This window comes from Ceratotherium simum, chromosome 13, assembly GCF_057802395.1.
Source record: "Ceratotherium simum simum isolate JZ-2026a chromosome 13, ASM5780239v1, whole genome shotgun sequence".
Classification (NCBI taxonomy): Eukaryota; Metazoa; Chordata; class Mammalia; order Perissodactyla; family Rhinocerotidae; genus Ceratotherium; species Ceratotherium simum.
The window spans coordinates 32,360,437-32,377,667 of NC_141912.1; the positions used below are offsets into that span (position 1 = coordinate 32,360,437).

The 17,231-nt window shown below is 43.4% G+C and overlaps 1 protein-coding gene across 1 annotated transcript; it reads right to left on the reverse strand.

The window, feature by feature from the left end:
• Nucleotides 1-9,693: 9,693 nt before the first annotated feature.
• Nucleotides 9,694-13,621, reverse strand: LOC147915660 (patr class I histocompatibility antigen, A-126 alpha chain-like). The gene is made up of 8 exons (XM_087438407.1): nt 13,420-13,621; nt 12,832-13,101; nt 12,317-12,592; nt 11,430-11,705; nt 11,185-11,304; nt 10,734-10,766; nt 10,280-10,327; nt 9,694-10,116 (listed from the first exon to the last, which is right to left on the reverse strand). Exons 1-8 carry the CDS (start codon nt 13,619-13,621, stop codon nt 10,112-10,114), a joined length of 1,230 nt encoding a protein of 409 aa, XP_087294533.1. The 3' UTR covers nt 9,694-10,111.
• Nucleotides 13,622-17,231: the final 3,610 nt, after the last annotated feature.

The following is a 17,231-nucleotide window of genomic DNA, read 5'->3' on the forward strand; positions in this document are numbered from 1 at the left end:
CTTTTTGCTTGAGGAAGATTGTCCCTGAGCTAACATCTGTGCTAGTCTTCTTCTATTTTGTATATGGGACACCGCCTCAGCAAGGTTTGATGAGCAACATGTATGTCCTCACCCAGGATCCAAACCCGTGAACCACAGGCCACCGAAGCAGAGTGTGCAAACTTAACTGCTACACCACCAGGATGGCCCCTTTTGCCCATTTTAAAATATAGTTGTTTGTCTTTTTGTTATTGAGTTGTTGGATATCTTTATATATTCTGGATATTAATCACTTATCACATATGTGATTGGCAAATATTTTCTTCCATTGTGTGGTCTTCTTTTTACTGTTGATAGTCTTTTGATAACAGAAGTTTTTAATTTTGATGAGCTCCCATTAGCCTGTTTTTTCTTTTGTTGCCTGTGCCTTTGGTGTCATATCAAAGAAATCATTCCAAATCCAACGTCATGAAGATTTTCCCCTATGGTTTATTCTAAGAGTTTTATAGTTTTAGCTCTTATGTTTAAATCTTTGGTCCATGTTATATTAATTTTTGTATATGGTGTATGGTAAGTTTTCAACTTCATTAGTTTGCATGTGGCTGTCCAGTTGTCCCAGCACCATTTGCTAAAACAACTATTCTTTCCCGCATTAAATTATCTTGGCATCTTTGTTGAAAATCAAGTGACCATAGAACCGTGGTTTTATTTATGGACTCTCAATTCTATTCATTGATCTATATGTCTATCCAAATGCCAGTACCACGCTGTCTTGATTACTGTTGCTTTGTAGGAAGTTTTGAAATTGAGAATTGTGAGTCCTCCTACTTTGTTCTCCTTTAATAAGATTGGCTATTGTAGGTTCCTTAAACTTCCATCTGAATTTAGAATCAGTTTGTCAATTCCTAGAAAGAAGTCAGTTAGGTATTTGATAGGGATTGTGTTGAATCTAGAGATCAATTTGGGGAGTATTGCCATCTTAATAATATTGTCTTCCAATCCATGAACTTTTTTCCATTTACATACATGTTGTTTAATTTCTTTTACCAATGTTTTGTAGTTTTCAGAATATAAGTTTTGCACTTCTTTTATTAAAAGTATTCCTAATATTTATTCTTTTAGATGCTATTGTAGATGGAGTATTTTCTTAATTTCATTCTTGGATTGTTTATTGTTTATTGTATAGAAATATAATTGACTTTTGTCTATTGACTTCATACCCTACAACCTTGCTGAACTTCTTTATTAGTTCTAATAGTTTTTTCATGGATTCTTTAGGATGTTCTATGTACAAGATCATGTCATCTGAGAATAGAGATAGTTTTACTTCTTCCTTTCTAATTTGAATGCATTTTATCTCCTTTTCTTGTACAGTTGCTCTAGATGAAACCTCTAGCACAATGTTGAATAGAAGTGATGAGAGTGGACATTCTTGTCTTATTGGTGATTTAGGAGGAGAACAGCCATTCTTTTGCCATTTAGTACAATGTTAGCTTTAGGCTTTTTGTAAATGCCCTTAATCAGATTGAGGAAATTCCCTTCTGTTACTAGTTAGTTGAGTGTTTTTTTGTTTTTTTTTTTTATCATGAAAGGGTGTCAGATTATGTCAAATGCTTTTTCTCCATCTATTGAGACAAGTATGTGGTTTTTGTTTTTTATTATATTAATACGGTATGTTACATTAATTGATTTTTTTGAAAGATAACCAACCTTGCTTTCTTGGAATAAATTCTCCTTAGTCATGGTGTACAATTCTTTTTATATGTTGCTGGATTTGATTTGCTGTATTTTGTTGAGGATTTCTGTATCTATATTCATAAGAGTTAATTGGCCTGTAGTCTTCTTTTCTTGTAATATCATTGTCTGTATTGTATTATTTCTATCTTTTTAAATTTATTGAGGTTTGTTTTATGGCCTACCTTATGGTTTATCCTGAGGAATGCCCCATGTGCATTTGAGAAGAATGTATATTTTGCTGTGGTTGGGTGAAATGTCCCATAAACGTCTGTTAGGTTTATACTGTTGGTTTATGGTATTGTTGAAGTCTTTTTCTTTGTCGATCTTCTGCATAGGTGTTCTATCCATTATTGAACGTAGTATTTTGAAATCTCCAACTATTATTGTTGTATTGTTTATATCACTCTTAATTTCTCTCAATTTTATTTTCATGTATTTGTTGCTCAGTTATTAGGTGCTTATATGTTTATAATTGTTTTATCTTTCTGATGGATTAACCCTTTTATCATTGTAAAGTGTCCCTGTTCATCTTACTAGCATTTTTAAAAAGTCTCTTTTGTCTGATATCAGTGTAGCTGCCCCAGCTTTCTTATGTTTCTGTTTGCCTGAAATATCTTTTCCATCCTTTTAATTTTAATCTGTTTGTAATTGAATCTCAGGTGTATTTTACTAAAGACAGCATAGTTGTATCTTGTTTTGTTTGCAGTCTAACAATCTGTGCTTTAATTTCACATCTTCAATACATTAACATTTAATGTTGATATGTATACAAATGATTTCTGATGCCATTCTGCTTTTATTTTCTATGTGTCTCATGTCTTCCCCCCCCACTATTCCTTTTTTAATGATACTTTTATATTAAGTGGATAATTCTACTGTAATATTTTAATTATTTAATAATTTATAACTAAATTTTTGAGTTATTTTTTTAGTAGTTACTTCTAGTTTACCATATACTTATCTTATCAAAATCCACTTCAGATTTATACTAATTTAATTTCAGTGAGATATACAAGTATGACTTTCTATAGCTCTATTTCTACTTCTTCCTTTTTGGGCTGTTTTGTTGTACAAATCATATCTAAATATGTTACAAACCCAACAATACATTGTAATAATTATTACTTTATATAATTTTGGAGAGTTCGTATTGCTATGTCTTCAAGGTCACTGATCTTTTCTTGTACAATATCAAATCTACCATTAATGCCACTTTGCATTCAGTGTATTTTTCAACTCAGACATTTTCATCTCTAGAAGTTTGATTTTAGTCTGTTATGTACTTTCATGCCTCTGATGTAACTTTTTGAGCATAAGGAATACATTTACAATAACTGTTTTAATGTCATTTACTGATAATGCTAACATCTGTGTCAGTTCCAGATTAGTTTAAATTCATTACTTTTCTCTGCCTTCTGGGTTGTATTTTCTTATTTTCTTTGCATGCCTGGTTTTTTTAGGGTAAATTATTCCCAACTACTGACACAAGACCCGTCTGAATACTCTAATGCCCAGCAAATTATAAGGTTTTCCAGTCTGGCTGGTGTGAACAGTCACTATTCCCAGTCCTGTGGAGCACTGGGACTGTTCCTGTAGTCTTCTTGGATTGTTCTTTCCCTGTCTTTCGATAGTTTCCTTACATGCATGCACTGATGAGCTCAAGATGTGAGGAGAAGCCTCCGCAGACTTCCAGTTGCTATTTCTGTTCAGCTCTCTTCTCTACGTGCCTTCACCTTCGATTGGCTGTCCTGGCCTTCCCAGTTCACAACTCTGTCCCCTCAACTCAGTGAGATTGCTGGGCTCTGTTAGGGTTCCTCCTCCCTGCACTGTGTCCTGGAAACTCTCTCCAGGAAGAGAGGTGGACAATTTTAGGCCTCACTTCTTTGGTTTCCCTTCTCTAAGGGATCACAATCCTTGTGCTGCCTGTTGTCCAAGGTCTGAATTCCATTATTTCATATATTTACCTGAATTTTTAGTTGTTTAAGATAGGAGAGTAAATCTCATCCTTTTTACCCCATCATGGCCCAAAGAAAAAGTCTACGAACTGAGTTTCTTATTAAAATTGTTTAAATTTAATTCTTTTCCCTTTTTTTTTGCTTGAGGCAGATTGCCTTGAGCTAACAATGTGCCCATCTTCCTCTTTTTCCTTGAGGAAGGGTCACCCTGAGCTAACATCTGTTGCCAGTCTTCCTCTATTTTGTATGTGGGTCGTTGCTGTAGCATGGCCACCGATGACTGGTGTAGGTCCACACCAGGGAACTGAAACTGGGCCACTGAAGTGGAGTGTGCTGAACTCAACCACGAGGCTGTGGGGCCAGCCCCCTTTATTTTAATTTTTAAAAACTTACTTGGTTCTTTTGAAAATCAGATAGGTTATATTTAATTTCCTATGTTCTGCTGGCATTTTCAATTTTTCATTCTTTCTTATGTCACATATGTATGCTTATATGTTTATATTATATCCTGGTTATGTTATATTCTATGTCTCAAAATTCCAATATTGAAGTTTTATGAGCTTGTTTATACTACCCTGTGTTTCTACTGCTTCTCAATCATAGTCTTTTTTCCATTTGTACTTCTACATTTCTTGCTATGAGCTGCTATTTTCCTTGTGTATTTACTTGTGTAAATTCTCTAATACCTAGGTTAATTGTAGATTTCTGTAGATATTTTTGTTTCTCTCTCCCAGTTTTTGGGTCATGATGAATCCAGGACGATTATAAACTAAATGCATGGCACAAAGTTATTTTGGCCCGAAATGGTAAAGCAAATTTGGACTACAAATCACAGGAAGGCTAGCTCGTGGTTGCAAATTTTCAGAAACAATTGTTTGTTCCTTTTTGCTTTTGCTGGCTTAAAGACAAATTTCCTAGGAATACTCTTGTATTAGGGGATGAAGCAGATTTTGTTTTGTTTCACCCTTACTCTGAGGATATGAACATTGTTTCTCCAGATTTTCAGGGAGGGTATGTCGTTTACGCTCCCCAAATGAATAAGCTCTGGGCATCATGTCCTATCTATTGCAGCTCATGAGCCTGAGAAAACCAAAGCTAAGATTTTTACAGATTTGGCAGATGCCCTAAGGATAAAAACAACTTTTCTCTCTGGATTATTTTCCCACATTTATATATTGGCCTAAATCATTATTCTCTTGATTATTCTACTATGATTTTGGGTGCTTTTTTATATTTTATTGATTGTTTTTAGTTGCTTGTGGTGGAAGATGCAGCCTTAAAACCTAGCTTACCATATTACTGGAAATGGAATCCCCATTAACTATTTTCTCCCTCCTGCTATTTATCTGGCACCAAGGTAGGTTCTAGAATACAAGTCAATCTAAACCAATGCTACTTAGCGTGGTCTGTGAGCTAGTGCTGGCCTGTGAAGAGTTTGTTATCAGCCTACGATAAGATATATACAGAAATGGGGCCGGCCTGGTGGTGTAGTGGTTGAGTTCGCGCACTCTGCTTTGGTGGCCCGGGGTTCGCAGGTTCGGATCCCGGGTGCGGACTGGCACACTGCTCATCAAGCCATGCTGTGGCAGCATCCCACATACGAAATAGAGGAGGATGGGCACAGATGTTGGCTCAGGGACAATCTTTCTCAGCAAAGCGAAGAAGATTGGCAACAGATGTTAGCTGAGGTCCAATCTTCCTCACCAAAAAAAAAAAGATATATACAGAAATTGAAAGTGAGCATAAGCAAGTAAACCTCTACCTTATCATGTTTCATGTCTCAGACTGGTAATGGTCAAGGAAAAGATGAGCATTTATGTCATGTTATTGTATCTACTAAAACAGTTTGATTATTAGCTGTTCATGGGCCAGAGATTGAGTAGCACAGTGTCTAAACTAGGATGGTTTTTAGATTTTTGTTGGGGTCATGTAAATACTGATAAATGTTATGGATACTCTCCTAAGAAATATATGCATATACAAAGAAATATAAAAGTTAATATAAAATGTCAGTGTATATCTATATGGATCCTTTGAAGTCTTATAGATCTTGGTTTTGTTAATCCTAGCGAGAGACAAAAACAGGGAAAAGACATTTTGAGTAATCCCTTCATCATCTCACAATGCCACTCCAGTTATTTGTGAGTATAACTTAGAGTAGACAAAAGCTGGACCCCGTAACAGACTATCAAGGGAACAAGTTGAAAGATGTCATTTATTAGTCACTCATTCATCCAACGAAACCCGAGTCCCTGCAATGTACCAGATCAAGTTCTGGTCTCAGATCACTGCTCCAAAAATTGAAAGTTCTCATTGTTTTTTCCATCTCTCACGCCCAACCTCTACCCCTACAACCTGTACCCTCTTCCCACGTTAGGAGAATTCCACACTTAAATCTTGGTAGGAGGCAGAGAACACCATCCATTAGAGAGGGGAACCCACTTTCCCAGATTCTTGCAGTTGGACACAGCATGAGGCTCCACCATTGAGGTGACCACATGCTGGACTCTGACTCAGCACGTGGTGACAGAAAGGCTGGGACTGTGCAGAATGCATTTGGCAAAGGTGGCGTGACTGGCAGTAGTGTCATCCAGTTGCCAGGAGCAGCAGAGATAGCAGTCACAGGGTCCAGTATCCAGCATCAGGAGATCAGTGGTATGAGAAGTGGCATCTGTGTCTAGCAGCAGTGGCAGTGATTCCTACGTGGTACCCAAGGCCCCAATACTTTCACTCTATAATCTATCTATATTATTTATGTTTCAATTAGAACAATTTGGAATCCATTGTTCACACCAAAAAGTGAGTGAGAAATCCGTGTAGGGAACAGTTTCAGAGAGCAAGGATTCAGAGATTCTTTTCCAACTTTACTGAGATATAATTGACACACAACATTTTGTACGTCAGAGCTGTACATACAACCTGTTGATTTGATATGCTCATATATTGCAAAATGATTAACACCACAGAGTTAGCTAACACCTGCATCATGTCACATAATTACCATCTCTGTTTTCGTGGTGAGAACATTTAAGAATTCTTAGAGGGCTGGCCCAGTGACACACTGGTTAAGTTCCACGTGTTCCACTTTGGAGGCCTGGGTTTGCAGGTTCAGATCCCAGGCACGGACCTACACCACTGATCAGCCACACTGTGGCAGCAACACACATATAAAAAGATAAAAAGTAGAGGAAGATTGGCACAGATGTTAGCTTAGAGCTAATCTTCCTCAGCATAAAAAAAAAAAAAGAATTCTTAGAAGCTTGGATATTTTCCTTTGCTGAGCTGATAACCACTTCCGAAATCTTCCACCTGGCTATACCCCATGGTAGAGAAAACAACATATATCTCCCAGCGTGTGATTTGCCTCTTTCTTCCCAGGAGAAAACATTTAAATGTGAATTTAAGACCCTCCCTACCCTTAATGCTCTCTGATCATTGACATCAATGTTTCCCCATCTGGCTGAGCACAACGATTGCTTGTGGGCTTGTTTCAAAATACACAAACCTCTCCCCAGACCCACCATCTCAGAACATTGGGCACCGAGCCCAAGACTCACTTATTTAACAAGCTCGACCTCTGAGGCTTATGCACAGGCATATGGGAATCCTGGTCTATGTTTATGCTATGAAATGTGTGCTCTGAAGACCACCAGCATCACCACCAAACTGCTTATAAATGCAGAATCTCACCCTTTACTCCAGATTGTCTAGATCTTAGTGAGATGTCCAGGGGAAACCTGTGCACAAGCAAGTTTGCAACTCTCTGGTCTCCGTGCCTTCCAGACGCAGTGTGAGAACTGTGTAGTCTGCCCTGGGTGTGTGGTCTGATCAGATCCCTTAGCACTGGGGGTCCAGGGTTCAGTCCTTATTCCTTTGTCTTCTATAGCCATCATTCCCTCTGTGACCTCATCAGTTCTCAAGGCTTTAAATATCATTTATATGGTGTCACCTAACAAATCTATTTCTCTACCCCAGACATGTCTTCTAACTCCAGACTTCCACATCCACCTGCTAAAACTAACCTCACTTGCATCTAATAGACATCTCTGTTTCGACTTTCCTAATTGGATGTCTATGATGCTGTTTCTTCCAATGTGTTTCTTCTAGAGTCTTCTCCATTTCCACTGAAGGTACTCCATATTTCTACTTGCACAGTCTGAAATTTGGGGTGTCCTCCTTGATGCTCTTCCTCATAACCCAGACAATTCATTAGGAAATGCTGTAAAGCCCATCTTCAGAATGTATCCAGAATCCAATCACTTCGTATTATTTTCCCTGCTCACACCCCAGACAAAGCAACCAACATCTCTAGCCTGGAACACGGCACTAGTTTCCTACAGTTTTCTCTACTGGTTGCTCGCCCTTCACCACTTGATTCTGCACAGCACCAGACTGATGCTTCTAAAGAGAAGTCACACTAGGTCGATCTTCTGTTCAAAATCATCTTGTAACTGCACATCTTTCTCAGAGAAAAGTCGAAACCTTCCAATATCCTCAAGGTCTACGTGACCTGGGTGTAATTCAGACATCATCTCAATTACTCTCTGCTCCAGCCACACCGGTCTTGTCACTCTTCATTGAACACACAGACACTCCTGCCCTAGTGCATTTGCACGGGAGGTTCCCCAGCCTGGAAAGAACTTCCTCCAGACATCCTCCTGGATAATTCCTTCATGTCCTTCAAGTCTTTATTGAAGGTCACCTTCCCAATGAGGCCCACGCTGACCATCCTAGGAAAACAGTCATCTTCCCTGTCTCCACACTCTTATAGTCTGGGTCACCTTCCTCAAAGCACTTAAACTTTTAACATAAACACTTCTCTTATTTACTATGCATGTAGCATACAGTCTGCCCCTCACCGATAGAACACATGCTCCCCAAGGCTAGCAATTTTTGCTCGTTTTTAGTTCACTAAGTTTTCCTAGATGCAAAATTATTTTGTCATATATCTGGCACACAACAATTATCAGCTGAATGAATGATCAGCGTAGAGCACCTCCCTATTTTAGAGATAGTATCTTTATTAATGTAACCTCAGGCCACAAGCTATTTTGTCGCAGCTACAGCACAACGTCCACTCATACTGACATAAATGCCACCTGTACTTTTCTCACAAGTGCTGCTCACCCCTCCCTCCCACAGCTTCCCTCCCACAGCCTCCCTCCTGCACACACACACACCATTGTATTTCTCTCTTCAGAAAGCACAGTCTGAGGCTTATGGGTCCTATTTTCCAACCAACTGTGAATGTAAAGTAGACAACTTTGTAAATCTATGAGTTTGGATTGGAGCCAGCACTAGGATGACTACAGCTGAAGGCAGAGAAAGGGGGCAGGCTGCAGAGAATATAGAAACCCAACAGGAATTTATGTAAGATAGGAAACTATATAATCCCTCCTCTCTCCTAATTCTAGAATCCGGTTCTTTAAGAAGGGAGAAAAGGTGGAAAGAACAATCCAGGAAACAGTCCTAGAAGAAGGGCAAGAGCTGGATGAGTCCGAAAATTCATCTCTCGATACCAGAGTCTCCTGTGTGCAAGGGCCACTTGGGCCTTGTGGGGACAATGACAGGCCAAATGACTCCTGCTGCTGTCAGAGATGGGGGACACCCAGAGGAGAATGAAACCAGGCTAAACATGAAAAAGAACAGGAATAATCCAAAAAAACCCCCAAAGAAACAAAACATCAACACAGAAATGGCAGGGGCTGAGTCTGGACCTAGGCCCGAGCCTAGGCTGACCCGGCCACAGGAAGCCCTCGCTGCCCACGGTCCTGAAGACATGACAGTGCCCAGGTGATAGACCTGAGTTGCTGTGATCACAGGTCCTCGTGGGACAAGGTTCTACCGAAGGGACCGGAACAAACGAGCAGAGAGATGACCCAGCTGAGGAGGGAGCACGTCAAAGCCCATGATGCATGGAGCAGTGACTGGGCACAGGCCCCGTCCACACTCAGCTCCTCACAGTCTCTCCTGTCCCCACCCGCACCAGACTCCGCACAGTCAACACATGAATTCTAGAAGGTTATCAGTGCTTCCATTTATTTCCTCTCTCAAACTTTAGGAAATTTCTCCTTTAACTGACATATCAATGCCTTATGACAAGAATTAGAAAAAAGAAATTCATATCCAGATTCATATTTTCAATAAGAAGCTAGTTATTACTACTCAGTGCAACATGAAGTTAAGACAAGGATAGAGACAGCCCAGCCCTGCCTCTGCTGGAACAGGAAAGTCCATCGGGGAAGAAAACAGGGCAGTGTCGGGAGGGGGTCGTGGTGGGCAGGAGGTGGACGAATCTCCCCACCTCCTCATATTATGCTAATAGGAACGCAGACAGATTCAGATGCCAGTTGTAGAAAAAGAAGTCAGGGGATCTCAAAGTCACAAAGCGGGAGCATGAACAAATCCTGCATCACTCAGTTCCCCACAAGGCAGCTGTCTCACACTGTGAGAAAAAATAATCATGAACAAATTCAGGTCAGTCACATAGTGCTGAGATTCTCAACAGCCCGCCACAAACTCAAAATGTCCCACTCAAAGAATCCCCATAACCTAGTCCTGTTCCCTCTGACCCAACCCCTCTCCACTTCATGTCTCCAGGGTCTCACCTTTAGGATCCGGGAGAGACACATCAGAGCCCTGGGCACTGTCACTGGCTGGGATAGGACAAAAAGAGGATGTGGTCAAAGCCCAGAAGAGATGAGACTAAAGAAGGAACTATAGGGAGGCTGGGCCGGTGGTGTAATGGTTAAGTTCATGCGCTCTGCTTCGGCAGCCCAGGATTCGCAGGTTCAGATCCCAGGTGTGGACCTATGCACCTCTTATCAAGCCATGCTGTGGCAGACATCCCACGTATAAAGTAGAGGAAAATAAGCACAGATATTAGCCCAGGGCCAATCTTCCTCAGCAAAAAGAGGACTGGCAACAGATGTTAGCTCAGGGCTAATTTTCCCCACCAAAAAAATTAAAAAATGAGGCACTATGGGATGGGTGAGCTCCCCCATGGGCTCCCGTCTACACTATCCCAAGGGTCTCAGGAATCAACTCCCCACTCAAACTTACCTGCAGCCTGCATGTAGCTCCCTCTTTTTTCACCTGTGGGAAGAAAACAGGGAGAAGCCTCGGTCATGAGATCCTAGAGGAACCCCCTAGTCCTGAACCACAAGGAAGCTTCCAGAACCATGACTGAAGACCCAGGGCAGCCTCAGGAAACGTGAAAAAGGAGATGTGTGGGGGTGGGACCAAGTGCCCTCCTGGAGCTCTGTCATCAGTAGGGACCTTCCTCTGACCTCCAGTTGCGGGAATCAGGTTCCCAGCACCAGAATTATCAAGGTGAAAAAATCTGTCTTTCATTTTCACAAGTACTTTACAAAACAGTGTCAGCAATCAACTCCAATGTTGCAACTACATGTGTGTGGATGGTACTTCCTATTAATAAGACAAAGCAAACGTCTACCGGGGGCTTGAAACCCCCCACTGGAACAAGAAACCTCAAACCACACTCCTTCCCTACCTGAGAGCTTCTTCCTCCACATCACAGCTCCAACCACCACTGCTCCAATGACCACAGCTCCAAGGAAAACCAGGCCAGCAATGATGCCCACAGTGGGGATGGTGGGCTGAGGAGGTGGCTCTAGTAAAGGAAGGGAAGGTGAGGGGCTCTGAACCTCAGGCCTCAGCCCCGACCCTGCTGAAGTTCCCCAGAAGGGCTCCTGCTTTCCCTGACAAGAGGCTCTGAGCCCATGTCCCCCTCCTCACCCCATCTCAGGGTGACAGGTTCAGGCAGCCCCTCATGTTGCACATGGCAGCTGTATCTCTGCTCCTCTCCAGAAGGCACAACCACAGCCGCCCACTTCTGGAAGGTCTCATCCCCCGCAGGCCTGGTCTCCCCAAGCTCTGTGTCCTGAGTGAGGTCCTCCCCATCACGCTGCCAAGTCAGGGTGATCTCCGCAGGGTAGAAGCCCAGGGCCCAGCACCTCAGGGTGACCTCACGGTCAGAGATGAGGTGGTGGGTCAGGTGTGTCTTTGGGGGATCTGAGGAGGAAGAATCAGAAAATTCACACTTTCAGTCACCTCCATGAGCCACTGAAGCAGCACTCATGTGACCATCCTGAGAATGGACAGGACAACTGGTTTGGAAAGAGGAAGCACACAACCCAGATACCAGCTTGGACTTGGGGATCTGGGATATAATCTCCTATTCCTTGGAAAATTCTAGAATCAGGGTGAGAGCCCAGGGTAGGAGGCTCCAGGTTTCAAAGGAGAAGAACACAGAGTAATGGTCCTGACCTTGGTGGAGGCTGAATGACAGAAAAACTGGATTTGGACCTGCGAAGACGTTCTCAGGCCGAGAACAAGGCGTTGAGAAAGTTATGGTTAACAAGATGGCTGCCAGGGTCAAAGGGAACCAGTGATGGGCGATCAGGGATGGTCTCCTCTTCCATTCGTAAAGAAACTTGATTCCTTAACTTTCCTTTAGAGAAAGGCCGCCCTCTGAGAGAGTCATTAGTACATAATACGAAAACCTGGGTGGATTCCTCCCTCTCCTGAGGGGCGGGATTCTGACACGGATCCCATTTTCCTCCCCTCTCTGAGATGCCAGCCCCAGCTGAGAGGAGATCTGGAGGCTCCGCGGCCCCTCGTACCTACGCGCTGTAGCGTCTCCTTCCCGTTCTCCAGGTACCTGCGGAGCCACTCCACGCACGTGCCCTTCACGTAGCTCCTCCAGTACTCCGCATCACCGGCCGCCTCCCGGTTGCGCCGGGAGATCTGAGCCACCGTGTCCGCCGCGGTCCAGGAGCGCAGGTCCTCGTTCAGGGCGATGAAATCGGCGCCATCGTAGGCGTCCTGCACGTACCCGCGGAGGAAGCGCCGGTCCGGTCGCACGTCGCAGCCAAACATCACCTGGAATGTGTGAGACCCTGACCCCGTCCCGCGGTCAGCCCCGCCCACTCGGCCCCGCCCCCGCCCCGACCACCCGCAGTGATTAAACCTAAACTGAAAATGAAACCAGGGAAAAGTCCCCTGCCGCTCTTCCCGGGTCGGGGGGCCGGGCGGGTCCCGCAGTCTCGGGGTGAATCTTGGACCCGGAGACTCGGGGAGACCCCGGCCCGTCAGTGGGGATTGCGGTCTGACCTGGACCCGGGCCCGCGTCGCTCACCGGCCTCGCTCTGGTTGTAGTAGCCGCGCAGGGTGTTCAGGCCCACTCGGAAGGTCTGTGCGTGGCCCTCGACGCGCCGCGTCTGCTCCTCCCAATACTCCGGCCCCTCCTGCTCCATCCACGGCGCCCGCGGCTCCATCCTCGGACTCGCGGCGTCGCTGTCGAACCGCACGAACTGCGTGTCGTCCACGTAGCCGACGGCGATGAAGCGGGGCTCCCCGCGGCCGGGCCGGGACACGCCGGTGTAGAAATACCTCAGGGAGTGGGAGCCTGGGGGCGGGGAGGGGCTGAGACCCGGCCCCACCCTCCTCCCGGCGCAGGTCCCCGGGTACCAAAGTGATGGGGCCGGGAGGGGGCGAGGGGGTCGTGATACGGAAAAGGGACGGCGGACGGAGAAGGTCGGGGAGTCGGGGTGGAAAGAGTGGGGGCGGGAGAAGGCGGGGGTCAGGACAGGGAGGGATGAGGTGAGTGAATGGGTTTAGGCAGGTGTCCGCGGAAACGCCCCTTCCCCGGGCGTCCAGCGCCCCCGCCGCGCGGTCCCCTCGCTCCGCCCCCGCAGAGGTCGTTTCCTCCCGACCCCGCGCTCACCCGCCCAGGTCTCGGTCAGGACCAGGGCCTCCGAGAGCAGCAGGAGGAAGGTTGCGGGCGCCATAACCCCCCTCTTCGAGGCCTGGAGAGAATCTGAGTTCCGGATGGTGGGGGAGACTTTATAACGCGGAACCGCGGCGACGCTGATTGGCTTCTCTAGAAACCGGACACGCAATGGGAGTGAGAACTCGGGCCGCGTCATGAGTCTCCAGCCAGGAGGACCTGACACAAGTTGTGAGAGGAAGTGAAACTCAGGGAGATGGAGACTCCCCAACACTGAGCTTCCCCGCCCCAGACACCAGCCTCGGGGCTGGGACCCTGAGAGCCACGTCCGGGGACCTGGGGCTTTGCCCTGACCCCTCTCCTCCTGCACCGAGAGCTCTTTGTCACACTGTCTCCCTGAGGGTTGGCCCAGAGGTGTGAGTCAGCGATTCTCAAACACTTTGGTTTCAGGATATCTAGACAAGTCTTACAAATTAGTGAGGGCCCCAAGGATAATGTTGATGTTGGTTATATCTATCAATATTTACCATACTAGAAATAAAAGTTTTTAACTATTTTATTAATTTATTTAGAATAATATTCATAACCCATTGCAAGTTAACAGAAATAATGTTTTTATCAAAAGTAACTACTTCCCCAAATAAACAAGGTAGTGAGAAGAGTGGATCTTTTTACAGTTTTACAAGTGTCTTTCTTGTCTGTCTCATTAGAAGATCACTGCATTTTCATATATGTTCTGCATTTAATGTCTTATTTTGGTTGGAAAAAATACAGCCTCACACAAATATGTGGGAGTGGTATTTTTAATAACCTTTCCAGATAATTGTGGATATTCAATTTTGATACTAAAACTACACAAGTGGTAGTTTCTCAGTGGTGATTTGCAAAGTGAAACCTGAAACAATATCATTGAATATTTTCTGTTCCATTACATTAAAATCCACAGGTCTATTTTGCATATTGAATGGCTCTTGTACTACTGTATGATTTTTAAAAGTAATGCATTGTTTCACTACTTGTATAGATCTTCCCCTGTTGATGCATTTAACTACAAATTATCAAAATACCACCTTTGCTAATCTTAATTAATATTAATTAATAATAAAAACCCAACAGAAAAATTTGTCAATACTGGAAAGCTGTCAAGCTTACCTGGTGGGACACATGTTTTCCAAAATTCTGGTTTTCCCTTGAGAGCTTACATTTTATCAAGGCAATAAGTACTGTCAGTTGTCAACCCTCGGTGGATTTTCTTGAAGGGAGAAGCTCACGTTCATTTTGAGAAAGTCTGTGCCAATTAACCAAGTCTAATCATAGTTTCTGTCATTCATTCTTTCAAGTAAAAATGGTATTCCATAAAAAAGAGGCTACCTCAGGGCCCAGCTTCATGGCCTAGTGGTTAAGTTCCGCATGCTCCACTTCAGCGGCACAGGCCCAGGCTCAGTTCCCAGGTACAGACTTAACACCACTTGTTGGCCGCACTGCGGCTACTATCCACATACAAAATAGAGAAAGATTGGAACAGATATTAGCTCAGGGTGAATCTTCCTCAGCACAAAAAAAAAAAAAAAACAGGCTAGCTCAGCTCGTGCAAATTATTTTCTTGGGGACATAGTACCTGGGAATGTAGCAGAAGCTTTATCTGTACTTCCCACGTCATCATATAAGATATTCTTAAAATGTGGACTTAAGAGTAATGATTTGGTAAAGATAATAATTTTTAATGCTTCAGGACATTTTAAAGTGAAAGTGTTTTTGGTTTTTTCTTTTGCAAATGGTGGTGAAGATAACTATTGCAGTTTGGTACCATAGCCTCCAGTCTTCCTAAGTGTCACCTCAGTGCAAATGTCAACATAGTGAAAAGGCAAATGATGTCTAGTGATATTATCAAAATAGTTTTGACCTCATGGATCCCATGAAAGGATCTCAGTGACTTCAAGGGTCCCACAGACCACACTTTGAGAACTGCTGTTCTGAATAAACCAGGGAGAGTCTCTCAACTGGTCCCTACCTTTGCCTCCTCTTCCTTTCCCAGAATCCTTCTCCCTGAGTTTGGACTCCTTGCCTCCCAAAATTTAGCTTAGAGCGTTGCCCCTGCTCTCCTCTAGAAGAGAACTCACTCCCCGGAAATTTGACGCCAGAGAGTGTCCTCAGTCGGGGAAGGGATGTGTGGGGACAGGTGTTTCCCTTTGGAACTGGGAACAGTTTGTGCCTGAAGGCACTAGAACCACTGATAACCTATTTTGCTTTCAGTATACATCATCTGAATATATATTCATATCTCAACAGAAATCTGAAGTATCTCTAAGACAAATAATACTGGACCTTTCATTTTACATGGGCCCTAATGCATCTGAGAGGCCCACAAAGTATGAAGAGCAGTACTGTCCAATAGAACATCCTGTGATGAAGGAATTGTTCTATATCTGCACTGTCCAATATGGGAGCCAGTAGCTACATGTGGCTATTGGGCCCTTGAAATGTGGCTACTGTGCTGAGCAGTTGAATTTATAATTTTATTTACTTTAAATTTAAATAACCATAAATGGCTAGTAGCTACCTTGTTGGACAGTGTGTATCTAGAATGTTCTTAGCTTTTGGTCTTCTCCCCCACAAAAGATACTGTGTGACTCATAGGTTGATGTATATTAAAATTATCTTCATATGGGAGTCATAGATTTGTCCATGTGGGTCTTAAACATAATCCTTAAAAAACAGCATGCCCAAGAAGTTTAATTAATATGTATTTTGACAACTAGAGTGTACTGACATTAACCGAAATGTGATTTATCACCTTAATGTCATAAGTGTTCAAAACTGCCCATCACTGGAGCTAATCCTTGTGTATATTACAACTGCCCATCACTGGAGCTAATCCTTGTGTATATTACATTGGGACTGTTGGCATTGTTTTCATTAACCTGGTAAACACAAGCAGGGACATCAGTCTTGACTTAGCCCAAGAGAAAGCATTTATTGAACACAGCATGTATCAAATCTCTTGTAGGCCCTGTACATACTTGTAAAATGTATACTTTGTAAGATGTAAACCTTAGAATTCCACCTCCTCAGAATTCTTTACCTATTGCTCCTTCCCATACTTCCCCCAAAATTCAAAGTTTTCTTTGTTTCCCTTCAGCCTTGGACCCCTCTCCTAGATGAAAATATACGTTAAATTTTTGCAATTGTGGAATGAAGAGTTCTCTATGCATGACCCAAAGATGAAAAACCATAAAGAAAAACACAAATCTTCTCTGTCAACCACACACTCACAAAGATACAAACACATGCTCATAATCAAACTCAAAGACACATAAAACATTTTGACAGACAAAAGGGTAATAACACACCTCAATGTCCTTCAGCCAAAGACTACCAGGAGCACACCTGTGGGCAAACAAGTTGGATTTATTATTCATAGCTATGAGAGAGAAAGCACACCATCCGGGATGACAGAGCATCTTAGTGTGAAGGTATTAGAACATGTATAGGATTTGGGCTTTGGTTGGGTGATTTGGGGGAGGGTCTATGGAGGCAGGGGCTCATTCTCGATGGGGTGTTGTCAGGAAGTGGGGGCAATTCTATTATTGGGCATCTCAATAAATCTTATCTGGAGACAGGGCCGACTAGAGCAAGGATGAAGCTGTAATTGTAAAGAAGCAGCAGCTGCTCATACAAACCAGCACAGTGTGATGTTTGGTGTTATGTGATTGCACAGTGCCTTGTTTTTGTCTGTGCTTAGAAAAAGTGATGTAGTGGTCTTGTTTTGTCTCACTTTGTCATGTTCTCAGAGTGTCCTTGTCAGATGT

What these genes read in the sequence shown, in the direction of transcription:
- LOC147915660 (XM_087438407.1), bottom strand. Translation starts at nt 13,621, where the DNA reads ATGACGCGGCCCGAGTTCTCACTCCCATTGCGTGTCCGGTTTCTAGAG. An exon ending in CCTGACCGAGACCTGGGCGG is followed by an intron (nt 13,102 to 13,419) that starts GTGAGCGCGGGG and finishes CCCCGCCCCCAG; the next exon opens with GCTCCCACTCCCTGAGGTAT. An exon ending in ACCTGTCACCCTGAGATGGG is followed by an intron (nt 11,305 to 11,429) that starts GTGAGGAGGGGG and finishes TTCCTTTACTAG; the next exon opens with AGCCACCTCCTCAGCCCACC.